This window comes from Pan paniscus, chromosome 10, assembly GCF_029289425.2.
Source record: "Pan paniscus chromosome 10, NHGRI_mPanPan1-v2.0_pri, whole genome shotgun sequence".
In the NCBI taxonomy this organism is placed as follows: Eukaryota; Metazoa; Chordata; class Mammalia; order Primates; family Hominidae; genus Pan; species Pan paniscus.
In genome coordinates, this window is record NC_073259.2 from 133,153,719 (window position 1) to 133,170,349 (window position 16,631).

The 16,631-nt window shown below is 51.1% G+C and overlaps 1 protein-coding gene across 5 annotated transcripts in view; it reads left to right on the top strand.

Annotated features, from left to right (window-relative positions):
* Window positions 1-213: 213 nt before the first annotated feature.
* The window catches only part of AACS (acetoacetyl-CoA synthetase), a 76,819-nt gene continuing 60,401 nt past the window's right edge, over window positions 214-16,631 (top strand). For 4 of the 5 annotated variants that reach the window (XM_008971116.5, XM_008971115.3, XM_057299564.2 and 1 more), the window contains exons 1-3: window positions 222-573; window positions 8,715-8,818; window positions 11,326-11,446. In XM_008971116.5, the coding sequence (XP_008969364.1) occupies window positions 441-573; window positions 8,715-8,818; window positions 11,326-11,446 (358 nt within the window). In that variant the 5' untranslated portion in view covers window positions 222-440. Of the gene's footprint in view, window positions 574-8,714; window positions 8,819-11,325; window positions 11,447-16,631 lie in introns of all 5 variants that reach the window. The other variant, XM_003817854.4, reaches the window with a different exon arrangement.

Below are 16,631 nucleotides of genomic sequence, written 5' to 3' on the forward strand. Positions count from 1 at the left end.
AGCGGGCTCGGACGCCTGGCTTCTCCGGCTGCCCTAACGCCCTCCAGCTCCAGGTGAGGTCGGGGAGCTGGGGCCAAGGCACGTGAGCGCCCCTCACCCCCACCCCCCCCGGCCGCGGGCGCTGGAGCCGGCGGCTGCGAGCACTCCTTGGAGCGGCGCTGCACTCAACGGAGGGTTACAGGCGGGAGGGCGGGGCCTGGAAGGGGGCGGGGATTCGAGGCGGGGCCTGCGGGGCGGGGCCTGCGGGGCGGGGCCTGGGCCAAGTGGCCCGCAGGAGGCGGCGGCGGCCGTTCAGTCCCTTGTTCCCTGCCGCCGCCGCCGTCGCTGACCCAGCCCGCCAGGCGCTCCTGACCGTCGCTTCCTCCGGTCCCAGGTCCCCGGCCCTCGCCTCAGCCCCTGGTCCCCAGCCCTCGTCGCAGCCCCGGCCGCCCGCCGCCGCCATGTCCAAGGAGGAGCGCCCCGGTCGGGAGGAGATCCTGGAGTGCCAGGTGATGTGGGAGCCTGACAGTAAGAAGAACACGCAGATGGACCGCTTCCGGGCGGCTGTGGGCGCCGCCTGCGGCCTGGCGCTGGGTGAGAGTCGGGCGCGCGGCCGGGCCTGCGGGGGATGGGCGGGAGCCGTGCAGGGTGGTTGGGTGGTCGCCCCATGGCTAGTTTCACGCTTCTGGGGCTGGAGGAGCCACTTGATGGCGGGGAGGCCTTCTGACTGCGGGGTTCCCCCCAGTCTTGGGGAACATCACCCCTCCACAGCACCTCCTGGCACTTCCTGACTCTGCAGCGTCTCCTCTGCATGTGGGGGTCACCCTCTCCCCGGGAGTGTCACCCCTCGGGAGGGCCAGCTGCCTGTTGACCGTGTGACCCCTTGCTAGGCTTTCCTACCTGTGAGGTGCTCCCTGGAGTCTTCCCCCGGACATAGGGCCTTTTTGACTTGCAGCTCTTCCTCTGTGGGGGTCCCTTGCCAGTCCCCAGTGCCGTGCACTCTGTCCCCCTGACCTCCCTCATCTCCAGCTGCCCCTGCTGGAGGCCAGCACCTAGCAGGATGGTCAGGCAGGAGGCCCTGTCCACGTGTCTACACTCCCAGCCCCCAAACAGAACCTAGTAAAAGACTCTCTTTCCACCCATCACCTTGAACCTCAGAAACTGCCTCTCTCGGTGCGGGTGGGGCAAAGGCTCCTTCTCCGTGGGGTAACCGCTCCGGGTGCTCTTCCTGAGCTCTAGCTGGCTTGCCCAACTACCAGCTCCACCCCTCCACCCTGCCTCCCCTAGGTATTCCTAGGGGATTTTTTTTTTTTTTTTTGAGACAGTTTCTCTCTCGTTGCCCAGGCTGGAGTGCAATGGCGAGATCTTGGCTCACTGCAACCTCTGCCTCCCGGGTTCAAGTGATTCTCCTGCCTCAGCCTCCCAAGTAGCTGGGATTACAGGCATGCACCACCACGCCTGGCTAATTTTGTATTTTTAGTAGAGACGGAGTTTCTCCATGTTGGTCAGGCTGGTCTCGAACTCCTGACCTCAGGCGATCCGATCGCCTTGGCCTCCCAAAGTGCTGGGATTACAGGTGTGAGTCACGGCGCCCGGCCTCCTAGGGGATTTTTAACTCATGGTCTCCCCTCCTCACCCCCTCCGCTGGCGCAGGGACTCCCTTGTTTCTGTTGGTGGCGTCACTGTTCTTGCTCAGGCTCACAGGGATGGACACCCCAGTCACCTGTGGCACCAGAAGTCTTCTGCCACAGCCCCATGTCGCTCACATCTCCTCCTTTGCAACCCCTTGTCAGGGGTTCTGGGGCCTCCTTTCCTCCTCACCAAACAGTGGTTGGTTTTCCTGCTTCCTGCTTTTCCACCCATTTGCATCCTGCTTGCTTTGCCAGAGTAATCTTGAAGCATACAGGTCTTACTTTGTCACTCCTTGGCTCAGAAGTTCTCAGTGGTTCCTTGTTGACCACAAAATCGCAGACGGCTGCCTGGCAGCTTCCAGGCCCTCCACAGCAGTGGGGAGCTTCCACAGAGTCATTTTCCTAGGCTAACCCAGAGCTGTTCCTCTCCTTCCCTTCCTCTCCCTTGGAGACAGGTGTAGTCTGTTGCCCCAGGGGCTTCTGGACAGCAGTTGGTAAATGAGTATGTGTTGGATTAGGGCAGCCTGGAGACTCCTGGAAGAAGCAGGAGGCTGCCATGTGGGATTATGTTCTTCCTCTGTGTCACCTTGCCTTGATTCCATCTGTTTCCTCTGCCAGCAATAACAGAATGCTGGTCTGGTGCCTGTCTAGCCCTGATGTTATGAAATAATTTCAGATCGGGCAGCCCTGTTAGATGGGTGAAACCACCTTCCTCCGTGGGAAGTGTTGAAGAGAAGGGATTTGTAATCTGACTATCTGGATTTTTTTTTTTTTTTTTTAAGTCTCGCTTTTCTCCCCCAGGCTGGAGTGCGACGGCGCAATCTCGGCTCATTGCAACCTCTGCCTCCTGGGTTCACGCAGTTCTCCTGCCTCAGCCTCCCGAGTAGCTGGGATTACAGGTGCCTGCCACTATGCCCGGCTAATTTTTGTATTTTTAGTAGAGACGGGGTTTCACCATGTAGGCCAGGCTGGTCTAGAACTCCTGACCTCAGGTGATCCACCTGTCTCGGCCTCCCAAAGTGCTGGGATTACAGGTGTGAGCCACCGTGCTCGGCCGACTACCTGGATTTTGAACTAGCTCTACCACTTACCAGCTGTGTGATCAGTAGGAAGTCATTGGATCTCTTCATGCCTCGTTTCCTCATCTGTAAAATGGGCATAACAGGACCTGAGTTATTGAGTGGGTGTGCAGGTGACAGGAGATGGTCAAGCCCAGTGCTCAGCTCTGCCCTGGGTCCCTGGGGTTGTGGAGTAAACATGAGCAAGTGCTGGGAGGGCCCGAGCATGGCTGCGGAGCTCCTTTCCCTCCTTCAGGGCTCTCAGACTGGTGGCCCATGGGCCAGGTCTCATCTCCAGACACACTGTTGAGTTGCCTGCATTTAAAAGTTAGGAGAGGGGGCTGGGCGTGGTGGCTCACACCTGTAATCCTAGCACTTGGAGAAGCTGAGATGGGTGGATCTTTTGAGCCTAGGAGTTTGAGACCAGCCTGGGCAACATGGTGAAACCCCCATCTCTACGAAAAATACAAAAAATTATCTGGGCGTGGTGGCATGCGCCTGTAGTCCCAGCTACTCTGGAGACTAAGGCGGGAGGGTTGCTGGAGCCCAGGAGGTGGAGGTCGCAGTGAGCCGAGATCTCGCCACTGCACTGCAGCCTGGGCGACAGAGTAAGACTCTGTCTCAAATAAATAAAAGTTGGGAGACCATATATGAAAAGCAAGCTTTCCAACCTCTGAGATCCCCAAGGCCTGTCATGCTGGGTCTGCATTCCCAACGTGGCAGCATTGTCCGGAGCTGAGTGAGGCCCCTCCCTTTAGTTTGGAGGAGGGCATTTAGCACTGTTTTTGTCCTTTTCTCCTCTTACCACTCTTGAAGGTGATTTCCACCTGACTCTCCCCTTTCATATTCCTGGCCCTGGAGGCTTTGGGCTTTGCTTGAAGATCCAGCTCAAATGCTATCTTCTTTTTGATTATTCTCTTTGAATATTTCTGCCTTCCCTCTTCTCTCCAAGCACATGTAATTTGGGCTTTCATTCTGCCCTGCCTTTTTGTGTATTTGTGAGCATTCTTTTTTTTTTTTTTTGAGATGGAGTCTCGCTCTGTCACCCAGGCTGGAGTGTGGTGGCGCGATCTCGGCTTACTGCAACCTCCGCCTCCCGGGTTCAAGCAATTCTCCTGCCTCAGCCTCCTGATTAGCTGGGATTACAGGCATGCAACACCAAGCCCAGCTAATTTTTTTGTATTTTTAGTAGACACGGGGGTTTCACCATATTGGCCAGGCTGGTCTCGAACTCCTGACCTTGTGATCCACCCACCTCGACCTCCCAAAGTGCTGGGATTACAGGCGTGAGCCACCGTGCCCGGCTGTGAGCATTCTTATTGCTTAAAGACAGTGCCCGCGAACTCGTATCCTCTCCTCTGTGTCCCAGCAGAGGCTCACTTGTAACCTGTATACAGTATGGGGCCATGCTTTGGACTGGATGTCAGTAGAGAGCAAGGCACACATCCTCAGCAGCCTTGCTCCAGCCCTGCAGGCTTCAGGGAGGAAGGGAGGGGCATTCCCCACTCCGGCCGCCTCTCCGTGAGCCCGTCTTCCCAGACCAAGGTTGGCAGGAAGTTTCTATCCCTGCATTTTGGGAGGCTCTGGTAGGGTTACCCACCCTCTTTTCCACTGCCAGAACCACAGGTTGGTTGGTTCTTGTCACTGCTTCCGGCTGAAGCCACCTGTGCACTCCCTGCACATCCACGTGGGGCTCTGGGGTCCTCTGATGCAGACTTCCTTGGGGTCGGCTGCAGCTCCAGCCTGGCATATGTGCCTGTGATTCCAGGCCTCTAGCAAGCTCTGGCAGACATGCTGCATGTACTAGCCCTCTGTAATTAGGAGGCAGGGAGGTGGCACCAGTTTCAAAGGCATGCTCTTTTGGAGGACTGTGCCAAGTGTCCTTCTGTGTACCACAAGCTGCACGTCGGCTCTCTGTGCAAGCAGCTGGGATGGAGTTTGCCAACAAATAGAAGGCTTGGGCCCTGTTCTCAAATAGCTCCGGGTGGCTAGGGGAGAGAGCTCATGTGAAGATAGTGCCACAAGTTAGTGGACGCTGGGCATTCCACGAATGGGGCATTGGTGTTGACATTCTGAGTACTGCACTGTTGTATGACAGATGCACCTGACGGCTGTAACTTCAGAAGAATGTGTGTTCAGAGTTCCAAGCTAAGGAATCTAGGAGTGGCCAACCCGGATTTATTCCTTGTCTATGAGGAACATCTGAACCCCCGGCCCATCCCGTGGAATGCAAGCTCTACAGGGAGATTGAGGCCCTTTCTTTTGGATTAAGTAAAGGTTACCAGGTGGAAGTTGCTAGGGGAGGGTGCTAAGTGAAGGTGCTGTATCAACTGTGTGCATTTTACAATCGGTTGCGGTTCTCCTGTCCAGCCTGCTGCCCCCAGACCATCCCTGTAGGTAAGTTTCCAATAAACCCTGTGTCTGGCTCACTGCTTCCAGATCTCTGGAATCTGGTGCCATCTATTGGAGTTAATAGGGGTCCAGCACAACAGCAGTGTGCTGGGTTTAGCAGAGAATGCGGTTTAGAAGGGCGGATAGCCTGTAATCTCAGCTACTTGGGCAGCAGGGGCAAGAGGATTGCTTGAGTCCAGGACTTAGAGGCTGCAGTGAGCTATGATCATGCCACTGCACTCCAGCCTGGGCAGAAGAGTAAGATCGTGTCTCTAAGAAAATGAATAATAAAAAAGGGGCAGATAAAATCTTCAGCTAAGATTTGAAGGTGTAGGCTGGCCAAGATTCTCGCAGGTGGAGAGGAAGAAGGGCTGAAAATTCAGAAGCCTGTAGGGACCAGACAGGTGCCCAAGATAATAATAGTTACTATTTAGTGAGCTCTCTCTATATGTCGGGCTCCATCTGGCACCTGATATGTATCAACTAATGTAATCCCGTCAGTAATCCTACCAAGTAGGTGGTAGTAGTAGCCCCATTTCACAGCTGAACAAACCAAGGCACGAAGTCTCAGTTAAGACTTTGTAGCTGTAGGCAGTGGAGCTGTAGTCTGCCGTCTGGTTGTTGTTGCCTCTGGCATTTGCCTGAGGGCCCGATGAGGCAGCTGTTCCCAGTTCTAGCTAATCCTCACTATGTGGTGTGGACAATGCATTTGTTACCTATTGCTGGTGACAAATCAGCCCAAAAGTTAGCGACTTAAAACAAGAATAAACCTTTATCACCTCTGAGTTTCTGTGGGTCAGGACTGGGGAGTGGCTAGTTGGGTGGTTCTGGCTCAGGGTCCCTGAGGGGCTGCAGTGGGAACACACCCGTCCCCAAGAGCTCACTCACATGGCGGTAAGTTAGTGCTGGTGGTGGCAGCAAGGTAGTGCAGGAGACATCTGCCATATGCCACCTAGGACTGCGTGAGCGTCCTCACTGGCTTCTCCTGGAGCAGGTGACCCAAGAGAGCCATGTGGCTGCAGTGGCCGTTACAACCTGGCCTTGGAACTCACGTTTGGCCACTTCCACAATACCCTGTTGGTGACACAGATCAGCCCTCTCAGGTTGGGAAGGGGATCATAGAGGGCCGTGAATGCCTGGAGGTGACAATTAGTGGCTGATGACCACAGTCAGGTACTCACTCTTCTCAGGAGAAGCCGGAGTTTCATTTAAAAATGGATTTATGTGCTTGCTTTGGCAGCACATATACTAGGTAGAAAAATTTGCATGATCCCTGCACAAGGTGGAGATGCAAATTCACGAAGTAGCCCATAAAAAAGCAAGAACAGGCTTTTAAGTGTGAGCAGCTTGCACAGGCTGAATCAGACCTGGGCTTGTGGTTGCAGCGTCCTCCCTGGTAGAGGCAGGGAGCGTGGGAGCAGAAGAGTGTGTCTGAAGAGTCGCATTTGATGAGAGGGCTGAGTTGCTGACAGTGGGAAAGTTTCCACCTGAAGTCGGCCACTTTTGCTGTCATCTCTCAGGGTCCTTGTGGTGTCAGGAGGCCATTGTGGCTGCATCCTTCCAGATTCATGGGGCTGGCCACGTCTGCCTTCCTTAGTGATGCTGTTGGCGAATGCACTTTTGTGATAGACTTTTTTGTTGTTGTTGTTGTTGACAGAGTTTCGCTCTTGTTGCCCAGGCTGGAGTGCAGTGGCACGATCTCGGCTCACTGCAACCTCCACCTCCTGTGTTCAAGAGATTCTCCTGCCTCAGCCTGCCAGGTAGCTGGGATTATAGGCATGCACCACCACACTTAGCTAATTTTTTGTATTTAGTAGAGATGGGATTTCACCATGTTGGTCAGGCTGGTCTCAAACTCCTGACCTCAAGCAATCCACCCACCTCGGCCTCCCAAAGGGTTGGGATTACAGGCGTGAGCCACCGCTCCTGGCCTTTTTTTTTTTTTTTTTTTTTTTAAATGGGGTCTCACTCTGTCACCCACCCAGGCTGGAGTGCAGTGGTGGGATCATAGCTCACTGCAGACTTGAGCTTCTGGGCTAAAGCGATCCTCTCAGCTGTCCCTGCCCCAGTTCTTGTGATCCCTCCTTGTCCAACATAACTGAGGACCATTCCTGGACACCACAGTCAGAGGGGACACTGCTGAAGGGCAGGGAGCATCGTGTCTCTTCCTCTCTTCCCCACCGGGGCTGGGAACAGTGAGGTTGGGCAAGCTTGACTTCACTGATGGCAGCGAGATAATTCAGCTCAGCAGTTGTATTATACCTTTTTCCCCATTCCTGATACCCCATTGGCCATCTTCCTGTTATGTTATTATATCCTTGCCAGTCTCTGCCTTCCTGGAGCCCCAGCAAGGCTGTGCTTTGAAACAGAAGCACTGTATGGCTTCCCTTGGTCCCCGATAGAATAAAATTCTCCTATCCCTAAGGACTGATTGGCTCACTGTGGCCAATCCACTTGGATCCTAGGCAGTTGAGAGGGTAAAGAGTCTTCAGCGAGGCTGGGGTTAGTTTTTCAGTGAAGTCACATTTCCTTTAGGAGTTAAATACATCTCTTTGTATCAAGTTTCCAGCTCATGTCTTGATGGTGGGGAAAAGTTATTTTGAGTATAACTGAGTGGAATCTGCAAGGGGGAACTCCCCTGGGCATAAAAAGTTAGACTGTTGTGGAATAAAAGGAGGGAGACCTTTTACCATGTAACTTTTGTTTTTTTTTTTTTTTTTTTGAGACGGAGTTTCGCTCTGTTGCCCAGGCTAGAGTGCAGTGGCGTGATCTCGGCTCACTTCATCCTCGGCCTCCCAGGTTGAAGCAGTTCTCTGCCTCAGCCTCCCACGTAGCTGGGATTACAGGCACCCGCCACCATGCTCGGCTAATTTTTTTTGTATTTTTAGTAGAGATGGGGTTTCACTATTTTGGCTAGGCTGATCTTGAGCTCCTGACCTCGTGATCCACCTGCCTCGGCCTCCCAAAGCACTGGGATTACAGGCGTGAGCCACCGCGTCCGGCCTCCATATAACTTTTTACACTTTCGTAATTTTGAGTCTTGTGAACATATTGCTTATTCAAAAATCGAAATAAGTAGTAACACCCCCCAACATTATACTGGCCTTGAGAAGTCATCAACAGACTACCAGTTTTGAACTTCTGGGTTTTCCAGTGTATCGACTATAAATTTCCTAAGGTTGTATGGTATAATAATGGTGAACTCCTAATGCCATGGTGGTAATTTCCAAGGCCCTGTTCTAAGCACTTTCTACATGTGCTCATTTAAATCCTCACAACAGCCCTGTGGCTGAAGGGGGATTATTAATTATCCCCATTTTGCACTTGCCTGAGGTCACAAAGCTAATAAGTGGCAGAACCAGGATTTGAACCCGGGCATTTGGGCTCTAGAGTCTGTGTTCTTAGGCATGGTAGTTAAGATATAAAATCACTGAAGATGACTCAAAACATCACCGCCTCAGCTTTTGTTCTTTCTGGGGACTAGTGGTGTTGGGTTTGCGTCAATACAAATTAAGCTCCTTCCTCCCCCAGACCATTTCTCCTCAGATGAATTTGGCTCGCTTGGACATGCTCAAGGCTCCTGAGGTGTGTCCATCTTATTAATGGATTGCCAAGATTTCCCTTCTAAGGTTAATCTGAGCGATTTCATTTTTAGAGAGTTACGATGACTTGTACCATTGGTCCGTTGAGTCATATTCAGACTTCTGGGCAGAGTTCTGGAAATTCAGTGGAATTATCTTCTCACGTGTGTATGATGAGGTAAGTAGAGATTTTCCGTGGATATCATCTCTTTTTGTGGTCGTGCTTCAAAGTGAAATGCTAATTTTGGGGAATACTGAATCGTATCTCCTTTTTACAACCTCATGCAGGTGGGAAAAAGTCATTGCCCTAGAGAACTGGCATTAAATTGTCACAGACCTCATCGAGAACTTTGCAGCCTGTTAATCCTCTGTTGTATGGGGACCCCAGGCCCTGTCCTGGGAACTTGAGTGATCTAAATAGTAGTTTTGTTTGTTTGTTTGTTTTTAATTTTTAAATATTTGGGGCTGGGTGCAGTGGCTCACACCTATAATCCCAGCACTCTGACAGACCAAGATGGGAGGATCCCTTGAGCTCAGGAGTTTGAGTGCAGGCTAGGCAACATAGCAAGACCCCGTCTTCAAAAAAATAAATTAGCTGGTCGTGGTGGTGCATGCCTGTGGTCCCACCTACTCAGGAGGCTGAGGTGGGAGGATCGGTTGAGCCCAGGAGGTTGAGGCTGCAGTGAGCTGTGACTGCGCCACTGCACTCCAGCCTGGGCAATAGAGCCAGACCCTGTCTCAAAAAAAAAGGTTTAATTATGTTAAAATACATATATCATAAACTATTATGTAACCATCTTAACTATTTTAAACTGTACACTTCAGTGATGTTAAGTACATTTACATTGTTGTAGTTTTTTTTTTTTTTTTTTTTGAGATGGAGTCTTGCTCTATTGCCCAGGCTGGAGTGCAGTGGGGCCATCTTAGTATACTGCAACCTCCACCTCCCAGGTTCTAGCAGTTCTCCTGCCTCAGCCTCCTGAGTAACTGGGATTACAGTCATGCACCACCACGCCTGGCTAATTTTTGTATTTTTAGTAGAGACAGGGTTTTGCTATGTTGCCCAGGCTGGCCTCAAACTCCCAACCTTGGGTGATCCACCCGCCTCAGCCTCTCAAAGTGGTGGGATTACAGGCATTAGCCACCATGCCTGGCCACATTGTCATAGTTTTTTTTTTTTTTTTTTTTTGAGATGGATTCTTGCTCTTTTGCCAGGCTGGAGTGCAGTGGTGTGATCTCGGCTCACTGCAACCTTCAACTCCCTGGTTCAAGTGATTCTCCTGCCTCACCCTCCCGAGTAGCTGGGATTACAGGCATGTGCCACCACGCCCAGCCAATTTTTGTATTTTTAGTAGAGATGGGGTTTCACCATGTTGGCCAGGATGGTCTCAATCTCCTGACCTCATGATCTGCCCGCCTCAGCCTTCCAAAGTGCTGGGATTACAGGCATGAGCCACCGTGCCCGGCATTAGTTTTTTAAACTATTAGAAGTTTCGTTCTTTATTTTTCTTTGAGACTGAGTCTCGCTTTTGTCACCCAGGCTGGAGTGCATCTCGGCTCACTGCAACCTCCACCTCCTGGGTTCAGGTGATTCTCTTGCCTCAGCCTCCTGAGTAGCTGGGATTACAGGCGCCCGCCACCACGCCCGGCTAATTTTTGCATTTTTAGTAGAGATGGGGTTTCACCATGTTGGCCAGTCTGGTCTTAAACTCCTGACCTCAGGTGATCCTCCTGCCTTGGCCTGCCAAAGTGCTGGGATTACAGGCGTGAGCCACTGTGCCCAGCTGGAGTTTTTTTTTTTTTTTTGAGATGGAGTCTCGTTCTGTCCCCCAGGCTGGAGTGCAGTGGCGTGATCTTGGCTCACTGCAAGCTCCGCCTCCCGGGTTCACACCATTCTCCTGCCTCAGCCTCCCCAGCAGCTGGGACTACAGGCGCACGCTGGCATGCCTGGCTAATTTTTGTATTTTTAGTAGAGATGGAGTTTCACCGTGTTAGCCAGGATGGTCTCGAGCTCCTGACCTCGTGACCCGCCTGCCTCGGCCTCCCAAAGTGCTGGGATTACAGGCGTGAGCCACTGCGCCTGGCTGGAGTTTTGTTATTTTTTTAACCTGCAGCTTAGAAAAAACTTTTCAATTCCTTACACTGTAAATCAATAAATATCGGGAAAAAGGGAGTCCTGCCATTCAAAGTCGAATTTATTGTCTCCTTGGGGCAAACCATTTTGAAATGTTGATCTTTTGGGACTTTGACAATAAAAATCAAGGTTCCAGCACTCCAAGGAAGGAAGCAAAGGCTGAAATCCCCAAAAGTTGTAGGCAAGGGGCAGGTGGTCCTGGAGCTTGCTCTCCTGGTTTCCATGCGTCTGGGCAGAGCGTGACGTGTTGGGTGTCGTCTTGGTCTCCAGGATCTCTCACTGAGTAGGTGTTTAATGAGTATTTGTGGAACACATATGTTACTGGGGATGGTTGTTTTCCGTTGGCATTAATCCCTACTTTCAGTTTCTAGCTTTTAGGCCAGTTCAGAGTTCAGTCCATAAAATGATTTAAAAATGCTCTGGGCCAATGAGTGAGCTGGCTTCCTGGGAAGCAGAACCACTTTTGCTGATTTGTGACATAGTCTCATGTTTTGCTGATCTGTAGCGTAGTCTCATGTGTGTGCGTCTTGGTTTGTTGTCATTCTCTATAGGTTGTGGACACATCGAAAGGAATCGCAGATGTCCCCGAGTGGTTCAAAGGCAGTCGGCTCAACTATGCAGAAAACCTCCTGCGGCACAAAGAGAATGACAGAGTTGCCCTTTACGTTGCAAGTAAGTCCTGGTGGCGAGACCTGGGGTTTCCTCCGTGGAAGTTCTAGATGGTGCATGCATGCGGTGCCACATATTTGGAGAGATAGGATTTCCAAACCATATGTTGGCACCTTTCTGACGTAATTAAGATTTCTGTTGACTTTATTTTTGCTGGGGAGGGGAAAGGACCAGTGTGTGGTCATGCTTTATGGGCAGAATGGAGATACTCAGTATTAAGTAACTAGCTTGTGTCACACAGAAAGTTAATGATGGAACTATAACTAGAATCTCTTCCTATTGGCTTTTCCTTTTAAAATAAAGTTGAGGCTGGGTGCAGAGGCCGGGTGTGGTGGCCCAGGCTGGAGTGCACTGGCATGATCATGGATGGCTCACTGCAGCCTCAATCTCCCAGGCTCAAGCAATCCTCCCACCTCAGCTTCCTGAGTAGCTGGGACTATAGGCACACACCACTATGCATGGCTGATTTTTTTTTTTTTTTAGTAGAGACAGGGTCTTGCTATGTTGTCCAGGCAAGTCTTGAAATCTTGGGCTCAAGCAGTCCTCTCATCTTGGTTTCCCAGAGTGTTGGGATTTCAGACATGAGCCACTGCACCCGGCCCCTGTGCAGCTTTTAAAAATGTATTATTATTTTTAAATTGTGTGTTCCACTTTGGGAGGCCAAGGTGGGCGGATCACGAGGTCAGGAGATCGAGACCGTCCTGGCTAACACGGTGAAACCCCGTCTCTACTGAAAATACAAAAAATTAGCCAGGCGTGGTGGTGGGAGTCTGTAGTCTCAGCTACTCAGGAGGCTGAGGCAGGAGAATGGCGTGAACCCAGGAGGCGGAGCTTGCAGTGAGCTGAGATTGCGCCACTGTACTCCAGCCTGGGCGACAGAATGAGACTCTGTCTCAAAAAAAAAAAAAAAAAAGAAAATTGTTATGTTCAGCAAGAGTTTATTGGACACTCATTGTGTCTAAGACATCTTGTAATGTAAGACTCAGAAATAAACTGAAGTCGTGTTCTGCCTCCAGAATATTACATTCTAATCACAGAAATAAGGCCAACATACACAGAAACAGTTGACAATCTATATTAAATGCCAAAATGAGTCTCTGAGTTGGCAATTTTTTTTTTTTTTTTTGAGATAGAATCTTCCTCCGTTGCCAAGGCTGGAATGCAGTGATCTCAGTTTGCTGCAACCTCTGCCTCCTGAGTTCAGGTGATTCTCCTGCCTCAGCCTCCCGAGTAGCTGGGATTACAGGCGAGCACCCCCATGGCTGGCTAATTTTTGTGGTTTTAGTAGAGATGGAGTTTCCCCATGTTGGCCAGGCTGGTCTCGAACTCCTGACCTCAGGTGATTCCCCCCGCCTCGGCCTCCTAAAGTGCTGGGATTACAGGCGTGAGCCACCATGCCCGGCCTGAGTTGGCAATTTTTATTAGAAGCCAGAGAAAGATTAATTCACTGTGGTATAAAATACTCATCAGAAACTTCACTCACTCCCTAGATCAGCACAAGAAACCAAACCACTGGAAACAGGCAGTGAGTGGCCCTGCCCAGGCTACAGAGCAGGGCCTCCCTTCTGCCATCGTGGGAAGGACCAGCAGCCCCTGTGCAGTTGTTAAAGATCATGGCAGTCCACTTCCCACCGAGACTTACTGGGACACATCTTCCAGGGCTGGGGCCCAGGCTTCCATGTATTTTCAAAGCCCATGGGCAATTCTGATGCACATTCCTGGTGAAGAGCCATGGAGCAAAGTCTCGACGTACCATTTGGGGCCGGTCAGTGTTCCATTGCTGTTTTCCTTGGTTCTCAGCCTTGACACGGTCAGGGCAGTGTAGATGGGTGGTCTGGGGTCAGGGCTCTGACTGGCTCTCCCATGCCCTTTGCGTGCCCACCTGTCTGTTCATCCATTCGTTCCTCAGATCTGTATTAAATGCCTCCTTAGGGCTGGGTGCTGCAGTGGCTCACGCCTGTAATCCCAGCACTTTGGGAGGCTAAGGTGGGCAGATCACCTGAAGTCAGGAGTTCGAGACCAGCCTGGCCAACATAGTGAAATCCATTTCTACTAAAAATACAAAAAATTAGCCAGGCGTGGTGGTGGGCGCCCATAATCCCAGCTACTCTGGAGGCTGAGGCAGGAGAATCGCTTGAACCCGGGAGGTGGAGGTTGCAGTGAGCCGAGATTATGCCATTGCCCTCCAGCCTGGGCGACAGAGCAAGACTCCGTCTCAAAAAAAAAAAAAAAAAAAAAAATGCTTCCTCTGCAAGGATACAAGCTGCCTGCCCTGGGAGATGCTGATGTTCCGGGGGGCAAAGCGTGGTGGTTTAACAATAAGTAAGAAAACATATGCTTGGAAGAATAAGTAAAGCATTGTGATGGGAAAGGGATGATGGGGTGGGGTGCAGGGCTGTTTTAGACAGGGCTGCCAGGGAAAGCCTGTTTGGAGGAGTCTACGGAACTTGAAGAAGCCTTCCTCTGGCTGACCCCTGTACCTGTAATCTCCTCCCCGCACCTCTGCAGAAGTCGTGTTCCCAGGCACAGGGAACAGCCAGAAGAAGGCCCTGGGCTGGAGGAGGCTCTGTGGCTGTGGGGAACAGCCAGGAAGGCGGAGCTGGGGGGCCTCGGTGGTGGGTCCAGGAGTGTGGGGAGGTGTGAGAGGGAGTGGGCCATCCTCAGGGTTCTGAGCAAGGGCTGGGTGATCCCGTGGTGACCTGGCTGCTGGGTGGAGAACGGGAAGGGATTGCATCATGGGAAAGGAGACTTAGGGGACTGCTCCATGCTCCAGCTCTGCGTCCCCAGGGTCACCCCTCTGACAGGGTCTCACTCTATTGCCCAGGCTGGAGTGCAGTGGCACGATCGTGGCTCACTGCAGCCTCGACTTCCCAGGCTCAAGTGATCCTCCCACCTTAGCCTCCTGAGTAGCTGGGATCACAGGCATGCATCACTGTGTCTGGCTAATTTTTTTTAAAGTTTTTTTGTAGAAATGAAGTTTTGCCATGTTACTCAGGCTGGTCTCGAACTCCTGAGCTCAAGCAATCCACCCGCTTTGGCCTCCCAAAGTGCTGGGATTACAGGCATGAGCCGCCGCGTCCACCATCTCTTTTCTTCCAAATGGCATATAATTCATATACCACAGAAATACCCTTTTAAAGCCCGCAGCTCAGTGGTTTTTAGCATTTTTCAAGAGGTTATGCAGCCACCACCCCTAGTTCCAGAACATTTCCATTTTCCGAAAGGAAACCCCATACCAATTAGCAGTCACTCTCTGTTCCTGCCTCCCCCAGCTCCTGGCACCCACCTCTCTGCTTTCTTTCCTGGGTTTCCCTGTTCTGGACATTTTGTATAATTGGATCATACGATATGTGGCCTTTTGTGATTGGCTGCTTTCGCTCAGCACAGTGTTACCAAGGTTCATCCACATTGTAGCATGGATCAGTACTTCATTCCTTTTATGTCCTAGTAATCTGCCACAGTACAGGCAGACCACATTTCGTTGATCCCTAAGAGGCTCCTATGAGACTGGCCTGCCTCAGGCACTGCAGTGCATGTGGGAACCTCCCTAGGGTGCCAACCCAGTCGCCTCTTTCGTAATCCTGAGAAGGAGAACGAGAACGCTGCGTCTCTTTTCTTTTCCTCGTCTCTTTAAATGTGTGTGCTTTAACCCAATGTCTCAGACACTTCATGAGCTCCTGGTTTCTCCTGTAAAGTGGGAACGGTCAAATGTGAATCCTTAAAAAAAACCCAAAAACCCAAAACTAAAAATCTAAACCCAAAACTAAAAAACTAAAAATATACTTGATGCCTAGTGATGAAATAAGCCAGTCTTCCCAGAACTTGTAATACGGGTGTCTGGGTGGAGACTGAACTGGGTGGGGTGTCTCTCTCTCTCTCTCTCTCTCTCTCTCAGTTATATACAGTGTTGGCTGAACCCAGCCAGTTGCCTTTTATTTTTTTAAACCCGGCCCTGTCTCGAGGGTGGGTTAAGGAGGTAGGGTTATAATTCTGTGTCTGTTTCACACCCCCTACCCCTTTACCTTAGCCTGTCTTCTCTTCACTCCCTCCATCTCTTCTCTTTTAAGTATTTGAGCCCCCCCTTTTTAAAATTATTTTTTATTTATTATATTAATTTTTTATTTATTTTGAGACAGAGTCTAGCTCTGTCACCCAGGCTGGAGTGCAGTGGCTTGATCTCGGCTCACTGCAACTCCGCCTCCCAGGCTCAAGCGACTCCCCTGCCTCAGCCTCCCGAGTAGCTGGGACTACAGGCGCCCGCCACCACGCCCGGCTAATTTTTTGTATTTTTGGTAGAGATGGGGTTTCACCGTGTTAGCCAGGATGGTCTCGATCTCCTGACCTCGTGATCCACCCGCCTTGGCCTCCCAAAGTGCTGGGATTACAGGCGTGAGTCACTGTGCCTGGCCTTTTTATTTTATTTTATTTTGAGATGGAGTCTCGTTCTGTCACCCAGGCTGGAGTGCAGTGTTGTGATCACGGTTCACTGCAATCTCCACCTCCCCAGTTCAAGCCATCCTTCCACCTCAGCCTCCCGAGCAGCTAGGGTTGCACGTGTGCGCCACCATACTGGCTAATTTTTGTATTTTTAGTAGAGATGAGGTTTCTCACCATGTTGGCCAGGTTGGTCTTGAACTCCTGACTTCAAGTGATCCACCTGCCTCAGCCTCTGAAAGTGTTGGGATTACAGGCGTGAACCACCACGCCTGGCAGAGCCCCTTCTTTTAATGAGCTTTTCCCTTCCTTATAATTGCAGTGGGAATAAGGACCCTTATGCCAGTGATCACAGTTAGTTTACAAATCACATCCCTTACTTAAGCAGGGGCCTAAGCAGCCGATTATTGGCTTGGGGGCTTTAAGATCATTGTGGTTCGTTTTCTGCGTATTTTTCCTGACTTGTTCCTTACCCAGCTGGGTGCAGGTGCTCACGGAGCTCTGCTCCACGCTCACTCAGGCGTTCTCAGCAGAACTCATCTCTCCTATGGGTAATCCCCATCGAGGCCATGCGATGCCCTGCTTAAAAAAATACATACATGTGCACAATTGCCTTCATGCTCCAGCGAGTAGAGCAAACAACATGCATTAGCGCATCCGTGTTGAGATTGTTAGAACAGCTGCCTGCGCAGCACATTTTGCTTTTGAAGAGTAGCTATCAGCTTACCGAGTATTTTCACATGATGGAAAGTTT